This window comes from Plasmodium coatneyi, chromosome 12 (assembly GCF_001680005.1).
Source record: "Plasmodium coatneyi strain Hackeri chromosome 12, complete sequence".
In the NCBI taxonomy this organism is placed as follows: Eukaryota; Apicomplexa; class Aconoidasida; order Haemosporida; family Plasmodiidae; genus Plasmodium; species Plasmodium coatneyi.
In genome coordinates this window covers 2,958,166-2,976,256 of record NC_033567.1, presented here as the reverse complement: position 1 = coordinate 2,976,256, position 18,091 = coordinate 2,958,166, and the positions used below count along the sequence as shown (strand labels likewise).

Genomic DNA, 18,091 nt, shown 5'->3' with positions numbered 1-18,091 from the left:
AAAATTAATCTAATGAGAATTGCACCTTACACAAATTTTCAATTTTTTTGCGTTACTGAAAAAATGGAACATGTGTAATTTCTCGGCAGCAGCGTGTGCAACACGCGTAAAAATAAAAACAGAGAGAAATAAAGTAACAGTAACAACAGGAACAACGCAGTGATGTGGCAGAACAGGCCGTAGCGGCAAACCAACTTAAGCTACACGAGCGATGTGAGCGACATAGGCGAAACACGGAAAAAAAAACCTTTACACACTTCTTATGAAGAACAGAGGTACTTCTACACCACTATTTCCTGTTTGTGGAGTACGCCGATCCTGCATGCACGTCGTTTGCAACTGTTCAATTCTTTATTCGCATACGTGTGGCTGTTTTTCGTTGCCAGAAAAATGTGACTCTGCTGTGATGGTTTTTACGTGTGTATGTGTGTGTTTGTGAATTTGTGTATTTGTATGCTTGTGTTTTTGTATCGCTGCATGTTTGCATCGTTGTATGTATATGTATTGTATGTTTTCATGTTTGTATGCTTGTGTATTCGTATGCTTGCATGTTTGTGCATTGGTGTGCTTATTTGTGTTTTTTCATTTGTATGTTCATTTGTGTGTATTTTTTTTTTTTTTATTTTTTTTACCTGACTTGTTCAGGCATTTTTTGATCTTTTCTCCGCATTTGTTCTGATTTCCCCCGGTGAGTTATTTTCGTTGTCCGATCTGTTGTCTGCGCGCTGCATGCATACGTCGTGCATGCGGTTTTGTGTAGTCTTTTGTGCATCTCTGTGCATCGCTCTGTGCATACTTCTGTGTACGTCTTTTTTTTTTTGCCACAACCGCGCACGCCCCTTTGCACGGTTTTCCCGAGCTGCACACGTTTTTTTTTCTCGAAAAATGCATCACCCGTGGACCCTGCATTTGTCTTTTTACACGCATGTGCAAAAATAAGCCAAAATCTGTGCATCGAAAAAAAAAAGAAAATTCAATCGAGCGATGCGTTTTGTCGTAAAGGAGAGTACTTGGCTACTTGATTTATTTGACCACTTGATTTGCTTGACCAATTGATTTACTTGGTCACGTGATTTATTTGACCACTTGATTTGCTTGACCACTTGATTTGCTTGACCACTTCATTTACTTGGTCACCTGATTTATTTGGTCACTTGATTTACTTGGTCACCTGATTTATTTGACCATTAAGTTTAGTTTACCACTTTGAGTCGCTTCCCCACTTGGGTGAGTTTTCCTTTTTTTGCCAGCACGAAGCGTTAAGGATGAGTCGCAGCATGGATCAGTTAAGTGACTCCCTGTCTTATGAGGACATTCTGGAATACCTGCGTATGAGCGGCAGCTATGATGTGTCTGTGAGCAAATATCACAAGGCGATAAAGTGTAGAGAGGTGAGGATTGTACCTGCAGGCACAGAGGGAGCAACTGTGGGAGGGATAACTCAGGATGGGGGAGCCAAAAATAAGGGGAAGACAATAGGGAAGACAACAGGAAAGACAACGGGAAAGACATCGGGAAAGACAGCGGGAAAGACAACGGGAAAGAACTCCCCCTACAACCTCTTCGACATGAACGTGGTAACCTTGTATGACGAACTGCTGGATGTGTTCCGCTACAACCACATCGACATAAAGAGTTGTAACTTCACCTTTTCGAAGATCAGCAAGAATACCTACCAAGGGTGCGTGTTCGTGTGGTTCGTGCTGAATGGGGCTCAAATGAGTAGATCGATGAGTTCGAGAGAAAGTAAAAAGGATGAACAGAAGCGAAAGGGTGAATCGAACCAATTAGTAATATATCGAGGGGAGGATGACACGGAGGAAGGGAAAAATCGAACTCAAAAGAAAGACAACCCTATACGCAGCTTGAAGGTGAAGGGGAATAGAGTGTCCAACATAAAGGAGGTTCTAAAGGACACATTCGATACGCTAATCTTTTTCATGATCAACCGATATAATATTAAGCTAAAAATAAACCACTCCTACCGAGTGAAGGAGACATGTAGCTATGTAATTACAAACGAAGAAGTGTATAAATTTCTGAAAAACGACAACTATTTTAGAATAGATCTAAACAAACTACACTACGATATAAACGACTACTCCTTTGTCTTTGGAAAGAACATAACTCAGTTTGTTGACTTTTTCAAATACATAAAACACATCCACTCGTGTGCCTACCTGATATCCCTTCTTGTTAGGATCATTGCCGACAAGAATAAAATACACAAGTACAGTTCGCAGCTTTTCTTTTGCAAAAGAAATGACGAATGCATTTGTAACCTGTATATGAGTTTTGTGAAACAGGACCAGGAAACTTTTCAGAAAATATTCTTTAATAGCAAGCTGGTCAGCATGCAGAATATCATTCCGTCCAAGGTGTCCCTCATCGAGGAGGTGAAGAAGAAAATAATGAGGAGGCGTGACTTGTCCTACCCTGATGAGCTGTTCATATGCTCCTTCGTGAAGTCCTTCTACACGTTCAAGTTGGGTTCTGGGCCTCTCAACCAAGTGAACCAGGTCAACCCAACAAACGATACCATCGATGTAGTCGATTCGGTCGATATGAGCGATACGAACGATACGGTGGAAAAGGGTAACAGCAGTGACACGATCGAAAAGGGTGACACAAGTGATAGGAGTCCCACCGGTGAGACGGTCGAAACAAACCCCTCCAGTAACATCAGCCCCATTGCCCACACGATACAGACCTACCAAACGAACAACCTGCACGACGTCGGCGTCATCCTGGAGGACACACCAAACGCGCATACAGCAGATGCAGGGGGGGACGTCACAAAGGATCACATACTCATAAGCGACAGCACAACGAATGACGAGGAGAGTAGTAAAAAAGGGGAATCACAAACACCTCCTTATGCAGATACTCCCACAGCAGAAATAAAAAATTATTTAAAACATTCTACAAGGAACTGCAGAGGAAACGTCTCCAATACGCACCACCTCAACAGGGAGGAGGACAACATAGAAATGGTAGTTACCTACAGTGGTAAGAGGACACACATGTATAACCAGAATTGTGCGAATAGGGCGAGGAGTTCTTTCCACGATTGGGATAGAAAAGCCAGGAGGTATAACGTGAGCAACAGAAGAAGTTGCTCCATTTTTAAGGTGCACAGTGGTGCAACTGGATTAATTTACGGCAACAGAAGGGAGGTCCCCTTTTTGGGAACCATTAGGGGGGAGACAGCATCACAGTCACGTGGACAATCCCAATCACGTGCACAATCCAAATCGCGTGGGCATACTCAATCGCGTGGGAATATTCAATCGCGTGGAAGGCTTCAATCCATAGCACACTCACTGTCCCAGCCGCAAAGGAACAAAGCACTGAACAACTTCCTGCAGATGAGTAATGAACACCACTTTGGAAAGAACAGACGGAAGGTCGAAGAATCCATTTTGGGGATTCAGAAGAGGGGACAACCAATCCCCGAATATGCCGTCCCAGACAGGAACCACCATTCGCTGGATGATAAGGAACTCATCGTGATTGACCTGGATGAGAGCACTTCCGGGGGAAGCTCGAACGAGATGGTGATGAATGGGGAGCAGCTGGTCGGGGGGCAATTAACAGAGGGGCACTGCACGAATGAAGAACCCACGAATGAAGACCCCACGAATGAAGAACCCACAAACGAAGAACCCACGAACGAACCACCAATGAACGAACTGCCAACGAATGTGCTGCCCACAGAGGGGGTAGACGACAGCGCGCCGATCAGCCACACGGAAATCTACCAAAGCAGGGGGGAACAAATTGAAAAGGGGATGACGCCCAAGAGGAGCAACTATGATGAGGGAGGGCCCCCCAATTACAGCGCATTGAAGAGGAGGAAGACGAACGAGGAGTTCGGCCAGGAGGTCAGAGAGAGTATAGACGTAAGCGACACCGCAAGGTGCAGCGTAGGTAGCGCTTCTGGTGAATGCTCTGGTGAGGGTTCTGGTAGCGGTTCTGGTGAGGTTTCCGGTGAGGGTTCTGGTGACGTTTCTGGTAGCGGTTCTGGTGAGGGTTCTGGAGATGCTTCTGTCGACGTCTCTGGTGGGAGTATCCCTGATGGGAACGACGCGACGGGCGCCTTTGCCAAGGGCGTGAATTGCCAGAAAAAGTTGCACCAAAGGGGAAAGGTGGTGTCCGATTATGCCCTCAGGAGTACGACCTTTAGACAGAACCCATACCAGGCATACAGCAGTAGGGGCATGAGCAGGTGGACTAACAGGCGCTCTGAAGGTCAACTGGGTAGAGAAAACTACAGGAGCATGAATGTGTATTTCGATAGAGGGAGGAGTGGGAGATGCATTAGGGGTTCGAGATTCGGTAGGGGGGGGATGAGCATCAGGAACAACAGGAGTGTTGGGAGAGGCGATTGGGAAGGAAGTGGGGACGACGAGGTGGAAAAACGGGGGCGCAGAGTGGGCACGATGTTTGGACGTGGCGTGATTAGACGTGGTGTGATTAGACGTGACGTGATTGGATGTGACGTGATTGGATGTGGCATGGATAGACGTGGCATGGAGGGACGTACCATGGAAGGACGTACCATGGATGGACGTGACATGATTGGGCACACCTCGTGCAACATGCAGGAGGAAGGTTTCCCTGGGGGAGTCCCCGAAGGAAGGGAACCCCTTACACAAACTATGCCGAAGCAGAATGTATCAAACGGGGAAGAGTGTCCGATCGTTGAGCCAGCAGCAACGGCAGGAGGTCCCACGGAACAGTACCAAAACAACTACGTGATGCACACACAGGAGGGTGAAGGTCAAATGTTCAGAAAAAATGAACTCCACACAGAAGCAGAAAAACAGGAAATCCAAAATGTCGACCTGATTAAAAAAATGAACGAGAATTTCTGTTACTTAAATAACCAGGACAAAATAAATGTGGTAAACATCCTGTGTAGTTACAGGACCTACTTGAAAAAAATGATGCACTACGAGTGTATGAAGCAGGACTACTCGTTCGAGGTGGAGACGTGTATCTTCTACCTGGATTATATTAGTTCCGGCGGGGTGGGAAGTGGAATGGGTAGTTGCAGTGATGACGGTGCACATCGGGGCCGAGGAGGGTGCCACGGTAGAAGAGAGACACACCACAGTGACCACGACGGAAGAGACACACACTACACTGAGCAAGACAGAAGAGAGAGACGCCACAGTGACCACGGAGTGGGTTATACGAAGGAGACCTTACAACAGAGGGAGGATATAACGCACCCCCATCCTACCTTCACCACAGAGTTGGAAAACGGAAAGAAACAAAAGCTCATGCAAAAAATAAATTACTACGAAAACAAGATCGGTGCATTAAACAACATTATATTGACTTATGCACATATCAATTCGATCTACGTAGAACAGATAAGGAAGTACCTTGCCCTGACTGAGTGCATTAAAAGTTTTCCCTGCAGCTTTTACTACCATGAGTTTGCCTTGGAGAACGGGGAGGTGCCCTTGGGGGGTGCACCACCGGCACCGAGGGGTGTAATCAACGGTGCAATGAACGGTGCAATAAACGGTGAGGTTAACGGTGCAATAAACGGTGAGGTTAACAGTGCAATAAATGTTGAGGCTAACGGTGCAATAAACGGTGCAATAAACGGTGCAATAAATGGTGAGGCTAACGGTATGCTTAGGGGTGACGTCTGGAGTGAGGGGGTGGATCAAATGTACCGCGACGTGGTGAACCAGATGCACAGAGACATGATCAACCAGATGCATTGGGCTGCCGTGAACCCAATACATAGCACCGCCGCTAATCCAATGCATAGTGCCCCCGCCAGCCCAATGCATGGCACGGACGTGAACCCAATGTATAGTGCCGTCTTGAACCCAATGCATAGCGCTGACGTGAGCGCAATGCAAAACGTCGCCCTGAACCCAATTCAAAACGTCGCCCTGAACCCAATGCAAAACGCCGTCCTGAATCCAATGCAAAACGTCACCCTGAATCCAATGCAAAACGTTGCCGCGAACCCAATGCAAAACGTTGCCGCGAACCCAATGCAAAACGCCGTCCTGAACCCAATGCAAAACGTATTCCTGAATCCAACGTATAACGCTGTCCTGAACCCAATGCATGATCCCCTAGTGAACCCAGTGCATGACCCCCTAGTGAACCAAATGCATGATCCCATCGTGAACCCAGTGCATAACGCCGCCTTGAACCCAGTGCATAACGCCGCCGTGAACCCAATGCATAACGACGCCATGAACCCAATGCACAGTGTAACTGCTAGCCAAAACGCAGAACCCGAGCGCCCGAGGAACTTCCCCGAGGACGCGCGAACGGTACCCGCCCAGCACTTCCCTCACGAAGGAAACCACCCAAGCGAAAATTTCCAGAACAAGAAAAATGGAGACGGACTTACCAGTTGTCGGTTCGAGCACCTAACTCAAGAGAAAAGAATACCAAGCCATGACTACAACAACATGGAAAGAAAAAACAGATGCAAGAGCATCATTAAAACTCCTTTCTCTACTTATATAAGGGAGGTTAACAGGCAAGACAATAGTGAGAAGGTTGTGATTGAAAGGAACGTGGGGCTGGTTCAAGAACACGAGAGGGACAATAGAAGGAGAGTTGTGAATGCTAAATTATATCCCCACCCTATGAACAAGAATGTGTTAAATTGCGAAAGTAAGAAGAAGAAGGGTACCCTCGAGGGGAATTACCCTGGAACCAGAGCTGTCCCTAGGGGGGAGTATCACCTACGTAATGGCAAACGTAATTACCAGATGATGAGGGGGGTCATTCCTTTTAACAGAGACGTTCGTGTGAATCGCAGAGCGTTTTACAATTAGGCTGTTTTAAGTTTCCAGGGTGAGGGGGCAGGTAGAGCGGGAATAGGGCAGATATATTGGGAGAGCGCATAGGATATTGCCCCCAAAGGAGTGCTTATCGTTCGTGGTAGGGTTTAGGGTTCAGGGTCGGCCCCCTGAGGGTGCATCTAGAAACTGTGTGCATAAAGCAACCGCGAAGTGCACCCGTTGTTGTAGCGCCCCATTCGGTTTGCTCTCCACCTCTCTGTTCCCTACAAGTCGAAGAGCAGGGACACGTCGCTCGAGGAGTCCTAAAAAATGGTGAAAATGGAGGAAGAGTAAACATGAACAATACGAAAGCAATGTTATGTCACGTATGCCGCGTATTCTATGCGCTGCAATTTGGGGGAAGTGGAAAGAGAAGACGCCGAGGGTTCCGCTGGATAACCTGATCAGAGACGTCCGCAAGACCCACTAAGCAGTGAGTTCCTTCCACCACTTTTTTTTTTCTTCCTTTCCTTTTTTTTTGTGATGACGCGATGGCCGTTTCGTCTTCCACATGGCACTCACTCAGCTGGCTCAGTGTATACATTTGTGAGTTCATAATTTTTTTTTTTTTTTTTTTCTTTTTCCTTCTCTGTTGCGTCACTTTGTCTTCCAGCGAACTTCCGTCGGAGGAGTCGTGCACTGCGTGGTCAGAATCGCGTGAGGGGAGTTGCCTCTCCGTTGGTTCCAAAGTAAGACTCCTTTTTTTTAAGTACATTTGAAAATTGATCTCCCTCTTTCGAATGAAGACAACAGTGAGGTTTAGCTCTTTTGGAAGGTCCAACAGAACGTTAACTACGTTGGTGTAGAGTTGTCTAATGTGGTTCACGTTGAGCTTTGCGCTGTTTGAAATTTTCCTGTGCACGTAGGTCACTAGATGAGTGATGCTGTTCCGCAAGATTATGATCACGTTGTAGATTATGTTGATTTGTGGCCCTTGGAGGGAGTTGCTCGGTCGGGTTTTCTTTTTTTTCTTCTTCACCTGGTAGGCATATGCGTCATCAGAATGGTCATCCCAATCGTCGTCACCATCATCATCATCGTCACCGTGATCGTCTTCCTGAGCATCCCCGTTGGGGCAACCCTCACTGCAGACATCACTACCCCCAGAGGAGTAATTTACAATGCGGTCGTTCCCCCCCCGTTGCTTCAGTACCTCTATTTCGGCGTGCAGCTCTTCAATCCTGCTAATGCAGGAGTCTATCTTATTCATGCCCATGGAGGCGTCCCCCCCCTGCAAGGGATTCCCCTCCTGAAGGTGTGCACACAACTTGGAGTATCTGGCATTCTCGTCCACGGCTTCCCTGAGCGTCTTGTTCATCGCTTCCTTCTCCTTAGCGAGTTGTTCTATTTCTGCTTTTAAGCGAAGGATCAATGCGTCGTCTTTTAAGGACTGTCTTCCATTACAGTATTTGCCCTCTTCTCGTAGTTGTATATCCCCGTCCACTTGGTCTTCCCCCCGTTTTAACGATAACCTCTTCATGTAAAGATCCACTTTTTCGTAATTCTGTATCATCCTCAACACATCTGCCATTTGTATTGGAACCTCACTTATGGGTTCATCCAGATGTAGATACACGGACGCAATTGACTTCCACTTCTGCTCCACGTTCTTTACAATGTCGCGCATGATTAGGGTGAGCGATGTCCTTTCGTCTGCATTGACGATTCCCTCTCCCAGGTGCTGCACACGGTAGGACTCGAAAAAGGAGTCTACCCCGCCGGGGGGGATAAAATTACCTGCGGGGTTCCCACGTGGGGGTAAACTGCTGCCCAGCTTATCCGACCCTTCCGCTGCAACACCAATCCGGTTGGAGGTCATCACTCCTTTTAAATTATGCAAGACGTGCAACTCGTGCAACCGGAGCACCGACAAAATGGCAAATAGGGTGACGTTCTCCTTTCCATCGTGATGAACGGAATTGTCCAAGTGGGAAACATTGCCTGAATGGTTAACGACGTCGTGTGGTTTATTCGTGGCGACTTCGCTGCACAATTCGTTGTGGTTCACTTGGTTCACTTGGTTTACTGATTTTTCGGGTGAATAGAGATAAGAGGAATTTTCCATCGACCCATGGTTGGCTATTCTTTGTGCGTCCAGTAGTAGTGTGCTTCTAACGGTGGTCCCATCCTCCTGTTCGGTATTCCCCCCCGCGTACTGTGAAGTGGACGCATCTGCGAAGGATCTTCTCCCATCGGTTGTAGAGGCGAAGATAGAATCGCTAAACGGGTTCACAACAGTCACGTTGCTACTTCCGTTGTTAGATGCACAATGGGGGATACTCCCATACGTTCGGGTTCTGTAAACAGAAGCGTGTTCTGAGCTGTTCTCTTGAATGAGATGCACCGGGTCGTTTGACGCACCTCTTGTTACCATTTCACTGTGGGACAATTTCGTCTGACTGCGAAGTAGCCCTTCGGACGAGGCCACCACATCGCAGCACTCACTTCCCCCCGGTGCATACTTCCTAAGGATGAAGGGAAACACCTCAGTCAGTCTTGCAGAAGTAAGAATGATCCTATGTAACTCATTCCTTTCATTTAAAAGGAGAAAACTACAGATGACGCATTTTATTCTGTGCAGTTCTCCTCTCATGTGGCCAATTATGTCTAGTGCTTTGTTCAGTAGTTCCTTCTTGGGGGGGTGTTTTTCCGATTGTTTTTTCTTCTTCCGTTTGGTTGGTTGGTTGGTTAACCGTGTTGAACTCGCCCCCACTGCTGACTCCTCCTTCCTCATCAGAACCTTCTTGTATTTCAAATTCACCAACGTGCAGGTACATATAGGCAGTTTTAGTGGAATGCGTTTTATTAGGAAGGATTCCAGTGTCCCCGTGGGGGGGTCCCCGTTCAGATTAGTGGCGTCATCTGCTCTTTGATCGACCTTTTGTTTTGCAGCACTGTTAGCACCACCCCTGCTGCTGCAGTCACCGCTGAAGTAGTCGCTCTTACCGAGGGAAGCATCCCACCATTTAGATGCACCACCACCGCAACGGTGACAAAAGGTAATTTGAGAAATATACTCACGAACAAGGTGCACAATCGACACGTCTACATAGACCCCCTTGCAATGTTCACAAATTATAACGGTCTCATAGTAATCGTTTAGATACTCCTTTATCTTTCTCCTTAAGGTGGTTATATTTTTTTTTGTGTTACAATGTGGTGGTGAACCCATGGGGGTGACATTCGGGTCGTAGTTAAATTCACTCTCCAGGAAGTACTCTCCCGTTTGTATGTATTTGTTTTCCTTTATGATGACACGCTGAGGGTGGCAGCCTCTACATAGTAGACTGTTCCTGATTTTTCTGTTTCTCCTTCTTGGGGGGGTTTTGTCATGGTGGGGGTAGACACCTTCGGTGTAATCCCCCTCAGAGACGTCCCTCAATTGTTTATGGGTTCTATGGGAGTGTCTCTTTTGTTGATTCGATAACCGTTTGGAGCGAATCCTCGAATAGTCTGAAGGGAGGTGATCGTAGCTCTCCGGATTTCTACAAAAGTCCAAATCGTCATAGCCGTCATAGCCGTCATAACCATCCATGTCAGACTCATAATTGTCTGAGGAATATTTTAAAATTTCTATGAGAGATTCTACTTCGTCTATTTCGTTCTTTTTGTGGATCCTTCTGTCTGTGCCTCTTTGCAGGTCATCCTTTCTCCCCCTGGATAAGGAATAACTGCTGGAGGGGTTCATATATTTGTAATTTGTCTTCCTTCTCCTTCTGTTATTTGCGTGGTCTCCCCCATGCAGATACAGATTATCACCCTTGAATCTTCTGCGTATAGGGTATTTTCCATTATTTTGTTTACCTCTACAGGTGGGAACATAATTTTTTTTTTCCCCCCTTTTCTCCGTGCATCTAAAACGTGCATTCTCACTGGTGGATGAGGTGGTATACGATTCGTATGAAACGTCTCCTCCTTCTCCTGTTGATTCTTCGTCTGAATAAAAGGGGGAGTTACTACACACCTTAACATGTTGCCTCTTCTTTATTCTTCTCGTCGTGCTTTTATCTCTTTTTCCATCATAGAGGACGTCCCGATAAGCACCACAGTTGTAGTGATTTCCATGTTTGGAAGTTTCCACCGTCTGTGCAAACGCATTCATCGTAGTGGTTGTCACTTGGACCTTTTTATTTTTCGAGGAACTGCATGCAAGCATGATCCTTTTGACGCTGCAGCTGTTAATGCCGTGCAGGTCTGTGAGGACTTCCCGGTTTACAGTACCAGGATCTTCCGTCTGGGTGAATCGTACAAGTAAGTTTACTTCTTCCGTTTGTGCTTCTCTGTGTTTGCTTCTCTTCGTTTCTTCTTCTGGGGTGGTTCCCTGGTCTACGCTATCGATTCTGTTCGGGTTGACCCCTACATCGGTTACGTCGATGACGTTTGGGTTGATTCCCACGTGGGTTACATCGACCAGATTGGTGTTCGTGCCGGAGTTCACAAATGACCTGTTCTCATGCGTGTAGACCTGTTTACTGGTCGATATTTTCTCCTCCGTGTTTACCCCTTCACTGATGAGGTGACGACCGGGGGGGTCTTCTCCGAGTGATTCTCCCTGTCCTTCCGTTTGTGTGTATTCGTTCTTCTTTTTTTCTTCACTCGGGGGGGTTCTTCCTTCCATTGTTTGCGTCCCTTGTTCTGTTGTTTCCTCCATAGGGTGTTTCTCCGTTTGGGTGTATCCGCTTTTTTGTCCTCCACGTGGAGGGGGGTTCTCTCCGTTTGATTTGCCACTGAGGTGGTTTATGCTTCTGTGAGGAGTCTCCTCTTGGTTAGTGATGAGCGGGCCTCCCTCCTCAGTTGCACCTTCCGGTGTGCTAGAACGTGGAACTGCCTGAACTTTTGTCTCCACTTTATCATGCATTTCTGTAGGCGGTCCGCCCCCCGCTGCAACCAAATCGCGCAGCAGCAGTTCCATACTCGTGGTGAGCTTCCGATTCTTACTTTTGAGTCTCTGCACTGTCTGCTTGAGTGACTCATTTTCTAGTTGCAACTCAGAGCAAAATATTTTGTAGTGCTGGATGTTGATCTCGCTCTGCTGACTGTGGTTCAGTTCCAATTCGCTCAGAGAGAAGTTGCTCTTGCCTAGCAGGTGGTCACCGTTTCCACTGGCATTACTAATGATGTTACCATTTGCGTGTGTATGGTTGCTCTGTTCGATGCGGAACCTTTCCTCCAATTGCATGCACAACAGGTGCACATTCTCGAAGTCCTTCTCTAAATTGTTGTACCTCTCGAGAAGCAAAGCATGATTCTCACTTTTCACCTTTATGGTTTGCTTGTGGCTTTCCAATTGGTTCGTTACTTCTTTCAGGTCGTTCACCCGTTGGGTTACTTCCATCTGGAGGGCGTCGTTCTGTTCCATGAGTTGTTTTATTTTCCTCGCCAAAATGGAGTTTTCCTCCTTGAGGTGACTTCCTCCCTCGAGGAATCCTTCCTTCAGGGACGTAAACGATGAAATGCTATTCCCATCTTGGTAGAACCCACCAAAGTTGCCACCCTTGTTTTCTCTCTCTGTTGAAACGATCCTAAGGAAGTCATTCAGCTCTTCAGTTAACTCCTTACACTTCTGCTTATACTTGGATAGCTCCTCATCCTTTTTTTTATTCTCTAGGTTTATTACTTCTAACCGTTTGGCTGTAGAAATGAATTCGTTTCTTTCTTCCACCAGTTGGTTGATCTGGTGCTCCATTTTGTGAACGTGCAAGACGTAAGTCTCCTCCAGTTTGTTTAACTCTTCCTTCAGTTGGGCTATTTGTTTGTTCTGTTTAGTTATGTAATTATTCGCGTTGGTTAGTCGTTTCGTCTGTGCATGCAACATGAGGGATGATTCTGCTTCTTTGCTCATACAGACTTCCAACTCGTTTTGTAAAGAATGCATAAAGATGACTTTCTCACTTTTTAGGTTATTCACTAAGTTGTTCAGTTCAATAGTTTCGCTGCTCTTGAGGGCTAATTCTTGTCTCAATTTTTTATTCTCCACTTCGAGTAGGTTCAGTGATCCCATGCACTCATCACCTCGTTTAGAAGAGCTACTTGGTTCTAGTAGAAACCTCTCCAATATCTTCCCATACTCCTCATTCTTCTTCCTCTCATTCTGCAGGTAGCTGTTCTTCACTTGTACCTCCGACTTTAAGCGAAACACCTCCAGCTTATACGCTGCAATTTCTGTCTGGAGGGATCGGTATATTTCGTTTGCCTCACTGACATCGCTAGCTCTGGTGGAACTAATAGATGGACTTGACTTGTACGACTTTCCCTGCTTCTCTGTGGTCGTTATGGAGGGAGTTATTATGCACGTTCCTCCCGAATTGGTGGTGGATGCACCCACTTGGGAACGTTCCTCATCAGGTGCTAACTCATTACGTGTGTTTTCCTCTTTCTTCTCCTTAAACGCATCACAATTTTGTGCGTTATTTGTACCAACGAGGAGGTGTCCCTCCCCTTTGGGCGCTTCACTGGTTAGGAGGTCTTCGTATCCGATCAGGTGGTCTACGCATTGGGGTTCACTCCTCTCCTCCCCGTGAACCTCTCCCACGTTAGCAGACACTGCGTCGTCATAACGTGTATTGTCACCATGTATGTTATCACCACGTATGTTATCACCACCTGTGTGGTTGCTTGCACCCCGTTTCTGCCCTCCCCACAGAGAACCCCCCTCATCAGGGTCCCTCTGGAATGAAAAATCCAGGGCGCTGGTACTGCGGGTGCTCCTCGGGGGAGCAGAATTTTCGCATTTTTGTTGTACTGCTGGGTCACCTGAAGATTCCGTAGCGTAGTCCCCCCCAAGGGCGACCCGATCACTGCCCTCAAAGAAGGAGCTTGCACAGGACATCCCACAGTCGATCTCCTGGGGCCTCACAATATCGTTGTTCAGGATGCTCTCGTAGGAGAAGTCGAAGTTGAAGCCTCCCCTTCGATCATTGCTCGGTACACCACTTTGTTCACCCATTTGTCCACCACTGCATAGCTCGGACGGCTGCTTCGCCTCATCCATGTTGTCCTGCATTGGAGTTTCGCATGCTACATTTTTTTTTGCCTAGCGTAGAGGAGGAACGCGCCGGTGGCTAGCCAACAAAAAAAAAAAAAAAAAAAAAAAAAAAAAAAAAAAAAAAAGAATAGTGATAAATAAAAACGCTTGTTAGAACTCACGTGGGGAAATTAAAAAAAAGTATAAAATATACACATAGGAATATTCACAGGAGTAGACTTTCAATCCTGTCCTTTTTTGCGTTCCCCTTGAGTGCAAAGCCTATTGTCTTGCTCAAAGGGGTAGAATAGCATCTGGAGGAAGAGTCCCATTCGACTGTCTTATTCTCTCCTCAACGTCAGAGTGTAGTCAAAGCAAGCAAAATGCCACTAGTCTTACTTCCCCCAGCCACAATCTCGTTGCGTCAATTGCGCCGTGCAAACGAGCAGGGATGCACTCAAGGGTGTATGTAAGTATGCACGCACGCATGCATGTATATATGCATGTATTTATGTATATATGTATGATTTTTTTTTTTTTTTTTTTTTTTTTTTCGCGATTTGCAAAATGTCGATTATACAGACAAATAAAAACCTCTAGGTGTGCAACGAGCGCAAACGTTTTGCAGCTTAATCACCAAGCGAGTTCGGCTTCTTACGAATAAAGCGATACCCAAAAGGTGTGTAACGATGATGCTTTTGCGAAATCCAAGGGGGAGAGGAAATTTAAAGTTGAGCGGTGTGAACAGCTGATTTGAAAGGGTGTACCATGTTTTTTTATTTTCCAGGAGGATTTTTTTTTTTTTTTTTTCTCGCGCGGGGTGGAGAAACGGGCTTTTCCTAACGTGGACAAGGGGGATGATAATTACTTTTTAATCTCATCGCGTGTTCCTTGTTTTTCCGTTCACTTTCCCGCGTGGGGTTACTCATTTATCATTTTTTTTTTTTTTTTTTATGTTCCAAGGTGTCGAGTGATCATTGCGTTTGGGGGGTGAGCCACACGGAGGACTGCTCCAGGTTGTTCGCTACCCTTTTTACCATCTGGCTTGCTACCCTTCTTTTGGTGGACATCCCCCAGGGGAAGAAGCACAGAGGTGTATGTATCCCCCCAACTTTCCCCAGACCCGTTCAGGCAAAAAGAAGAAATCTGCTTCGTTCCTTACAACACCCAACTGGGTCAGCAAACCATCTGTGTGCATACTGCCGGAGCGACGACCACCACCCCGTGCCAGAAAAAAAAACTTAACCTATCCGTTTAATGTTATGCATAGAAAATTTCGAGTCCTTTTTTTTTTTTTTTCTCTTGTGAGAAAAAAGGGAAAATGGGAAATACACACACCCTTGGGTGTATGCTCTCACCAACGTAAGAATGTGCGTTTGCATGAATGGCTGTTTGTCCTTTTCGCGGACGTGAGTTGTTACAATGCTGGCAAAAGGTGGGGCTTGCCTTTACATTGATCTTTTTTTTTTTTTTTTTTTAATATGCAACTCTGCACACATGCGAAGGAGTAGCATCATTAGACAGTGGGGGGAGAGTAAACGCACAAAAACGAGGTGGTCATCTTCTTCCTGGGGAACTCCTAATCGTCGCGCGGGGGTGAAAATTTTCCCGCTCTGCCCCTTTACTTGTGCAACCGTTAAAAGGAAGAAAAAGAAAAAAGATGAGAAACGTGAAAGATGCAAAAAGAATTTTTTTTTTTATTTTTCCGATCATCGTGACAAATGTTCAATCGAGGGAAAGAACGAAAATGGGCTGCACTTTGTTCTGCACATCCCCTGGTGTTACCACCTGATGGCAGTGGCGATGATTTTGCATCTACCATGGACGTCACGTGGAGGACGTGAATGGTGTAACCCCACAGGTGAATGCGAAGGGGGAGCGTTCATACACTGGATATAAAAAAGAACAAATTTTCTTGTTCCTCCTCCGATTATTCTTTTTCTTTCCTTTTCTAGAGGCTCGATTTCCCCCACGCGTACACTCACTTAGTAAGCGCATCGAACGGGTTCGACTGGTCGTGCTGCCTACGCGAATCACGTTGCGTTGGTTAAAAAAAAAAGGAGCAACGCCTGATTGCAGTGATAACATGCACAACAGAGCACTACCCGATGTGACACGAAAAACGCTGAAGAGCGTCATCCCCTCGGTGACCTCTGCGGAAGAGAACCCATGTGTAACACCACCCCCCGAAAACTTCGACGTTGGAACATACATCTTCCAAACGTTGCACTTAATTATTATGCATACGACGAAGGGTGTGTGTGTATAGGGAGGTGCCGCAGCAGTGCATCCTTTCGGCCCATTCTGCCGTGACGCGATGTCCTTTTAAAAAGCGCATGAGCATGCATGAGCGAATCAGCGTTGCAATTTGTGCAACTCCCTCCTGCATCTGTGCCCACGCCAGCAGTTTCCATTTAGGTGTGCATACCCCCATGCACGCTCCAGAATGCGCCTTCGTGAGAAATTCAAGAATCGAATGCAACTGCTGTGAGAGGCACATCACCACACTGTATTACGCGCACTCGTATTTTGAGGAGGACACGTGCATGGATTGGCATGCGTTTCTTCGTGGCCTCTTCTCCAATGCAGGTCGAGAGCCTTAGTCTCTGTTCTGTTGCCTCATCGACCGGTTATTAAGTGTTCTTTCTGAGTTGTGTTACTATTTGTAAAGTTTTTCTCAGGTGTACCAATTTTTTTTTTTTTTTTTTTAAAACACACTGTTACACATCAGGTCATCACAAGTTTGTGATTCCTCATGTGTCATTTTACTTTTTTTTTTTTTTTTTAAAAAAAGCAAAGTTCTTGTGAATGAATCAACACCTTTTAGGAGACCTACAAGTGATTTTTTTTTTTCTTTTTTTCAACATTTCCCTGAGAGTACACTCCTTTAAATCGTCCTTGTAGATGTGTGGACCAACCTGTGTGAGCATCTCTACCAGGACGATGTTCCTGTTCGAGTTCCTTCGGTGGAGTTCGCTTGCTCGTTCGAAAACGTCCCCCTTTGAGTATCCTCCTCCCTCGCGTTAACCCCATTTGGGTGTGCCACTCACACATCTCCCTATGGTTGCGGATTATTGTGAGGGAGCAGCAACGTGAAAAGGAGAAAAGGGGAAAAGGTTAACAAATCCTTCCCCAAACTACAGGGAATACCCCTACTACGACGTTGTTGCTACATGATGCGTAATTGCCCCTCACTGGGAAGAAAAAGAACCTCCGAACTTGCAGCTGTGACTGTGACGTGAGGTTCGACCTCGGGGGGGGTGGACATGCACCTTCACCTTCAGTGGTCCCCCTTCTTTCATTTCGTACATTCCAACCCCCAACGTAGAGTGTGTCCTGCTCGTGGCGGTCGCTCTGTCCAAATCTGCTCTGCTGAATCGCAACGAAAGAGAAAGCAAGCTGTGCCATTTCACCTTTGCGAAAAAGTGAAAAGGGGAGAGGGGCATCCAAAGAAGCAGCTAAAGCAACCCCCCTAAGTCGAACCGGTAGAGCAGACATCAAACGTAGGAGCGAGTTAACCTGTGCAGCTGCACTAGGGGAAGCGAGCTCAGAGATGCAAAACATTAACCCTCAGGCGTGAAGGAAAAACACTCCTGTCTCTTGTTGCACCCACAAACATTTGTCCTTTAATTATTTTATTATTTTATTTTTTTCTTTTCCCCACCGCTTAATAGAGTTAAAATAAAGTATTCCTTCGAACGTCGTAACAACCCCTAAGTATGTCCCCTTCACATGAACGCATTCTCATTTGTGTTAAGGCGAATGCTTAAAATTACCTGCACATGTTCATACGTTTTTTAAAGCATCCATCAGTGATGCATCAGTGATCCATCCACTTTGCGCCCACCATGTGTGTACTTACCAACGTGACCACTACCTTGTGGGTCGTGCCACCTTTCCTTTGTGAATGAGGGCGCTTGGCAGACACGCCAATGTGTGCACCTGTTTGTCTTATGTGTTTGTGCTCCCTCTATTGTTTGTTTGTTCGTTTGTTCATTCGTTCGTTTGTTCGTCTGTTCGTTTGTTTGTTTTTACTTTACCCATTTCATTTGTGCGCGCGCTGCTAATTAATCCCGAGTCTCTCACCTTGTAGTTTTTTTTTTCCTTTTTCGCACCACATAATTTTCTTTTTTCCCCTTGGGCCCCCGCCTTAATCTACCCACCCTTTGCTCGATTCTACAGCGACGTCTTCCGAAGGTTTCCATTTTTTTCCCCAGCATCCGTCAAGTTAGCTCAGCCGAACCGCATTCCGCGTGACAGAGTTTGTCCTCCATTTGAGGTGCAGCTTGCCTTCCAT

At 46.3% G+C, this 18,091-nt stretch overlaps 2 protein-coding genes across 2 annotated transcripts; one reads left to right on the top strand and one right to left on the bottom strand.

Moving 5' to 3' along the window:
- Window positions 1–1,265: 1,265 nt before the first annotated feature.
- On the top strand, window positions 1,266–6,824 carry PCOAH_00043280 (Uncharacterized protein; the record flags this gene model as incomplete). Its single annotated transcript, XM_020061112.1, has 1 exon — window positions 1,266–6,824. The coding sequence occupies one exon, from the start codon at window positions 1,266–1,268 to the stop codon at window positions 6,822–6,824; it is 5,559 nt and encodes a 1,852-aa protein (XP_019916332.1).
- A 230-nt stretch (window positions 6,825–7,054) lies between these two features.
- Window positions 7,055–13,821, bottom strand: PCOAH_00043270 (Uncharacterized protein; the record flags this gene model as incomplete). The annotated part of the gene is made up of 2 exons (XM_020061111.1): window positions 7,055–7,093; window positions 7,231–13,821. The coding sequence occupies 2 exons, from the start codon at window positions 13,819–13,821 to the stop codon at window positions 7,055–7,057; spliced, it is 6,630 nt and encodes a 2,209-aa protein (XP_019916145.1).
- Window positions 13,822–18,091: the final 4,270 nt, after the last annotated feature.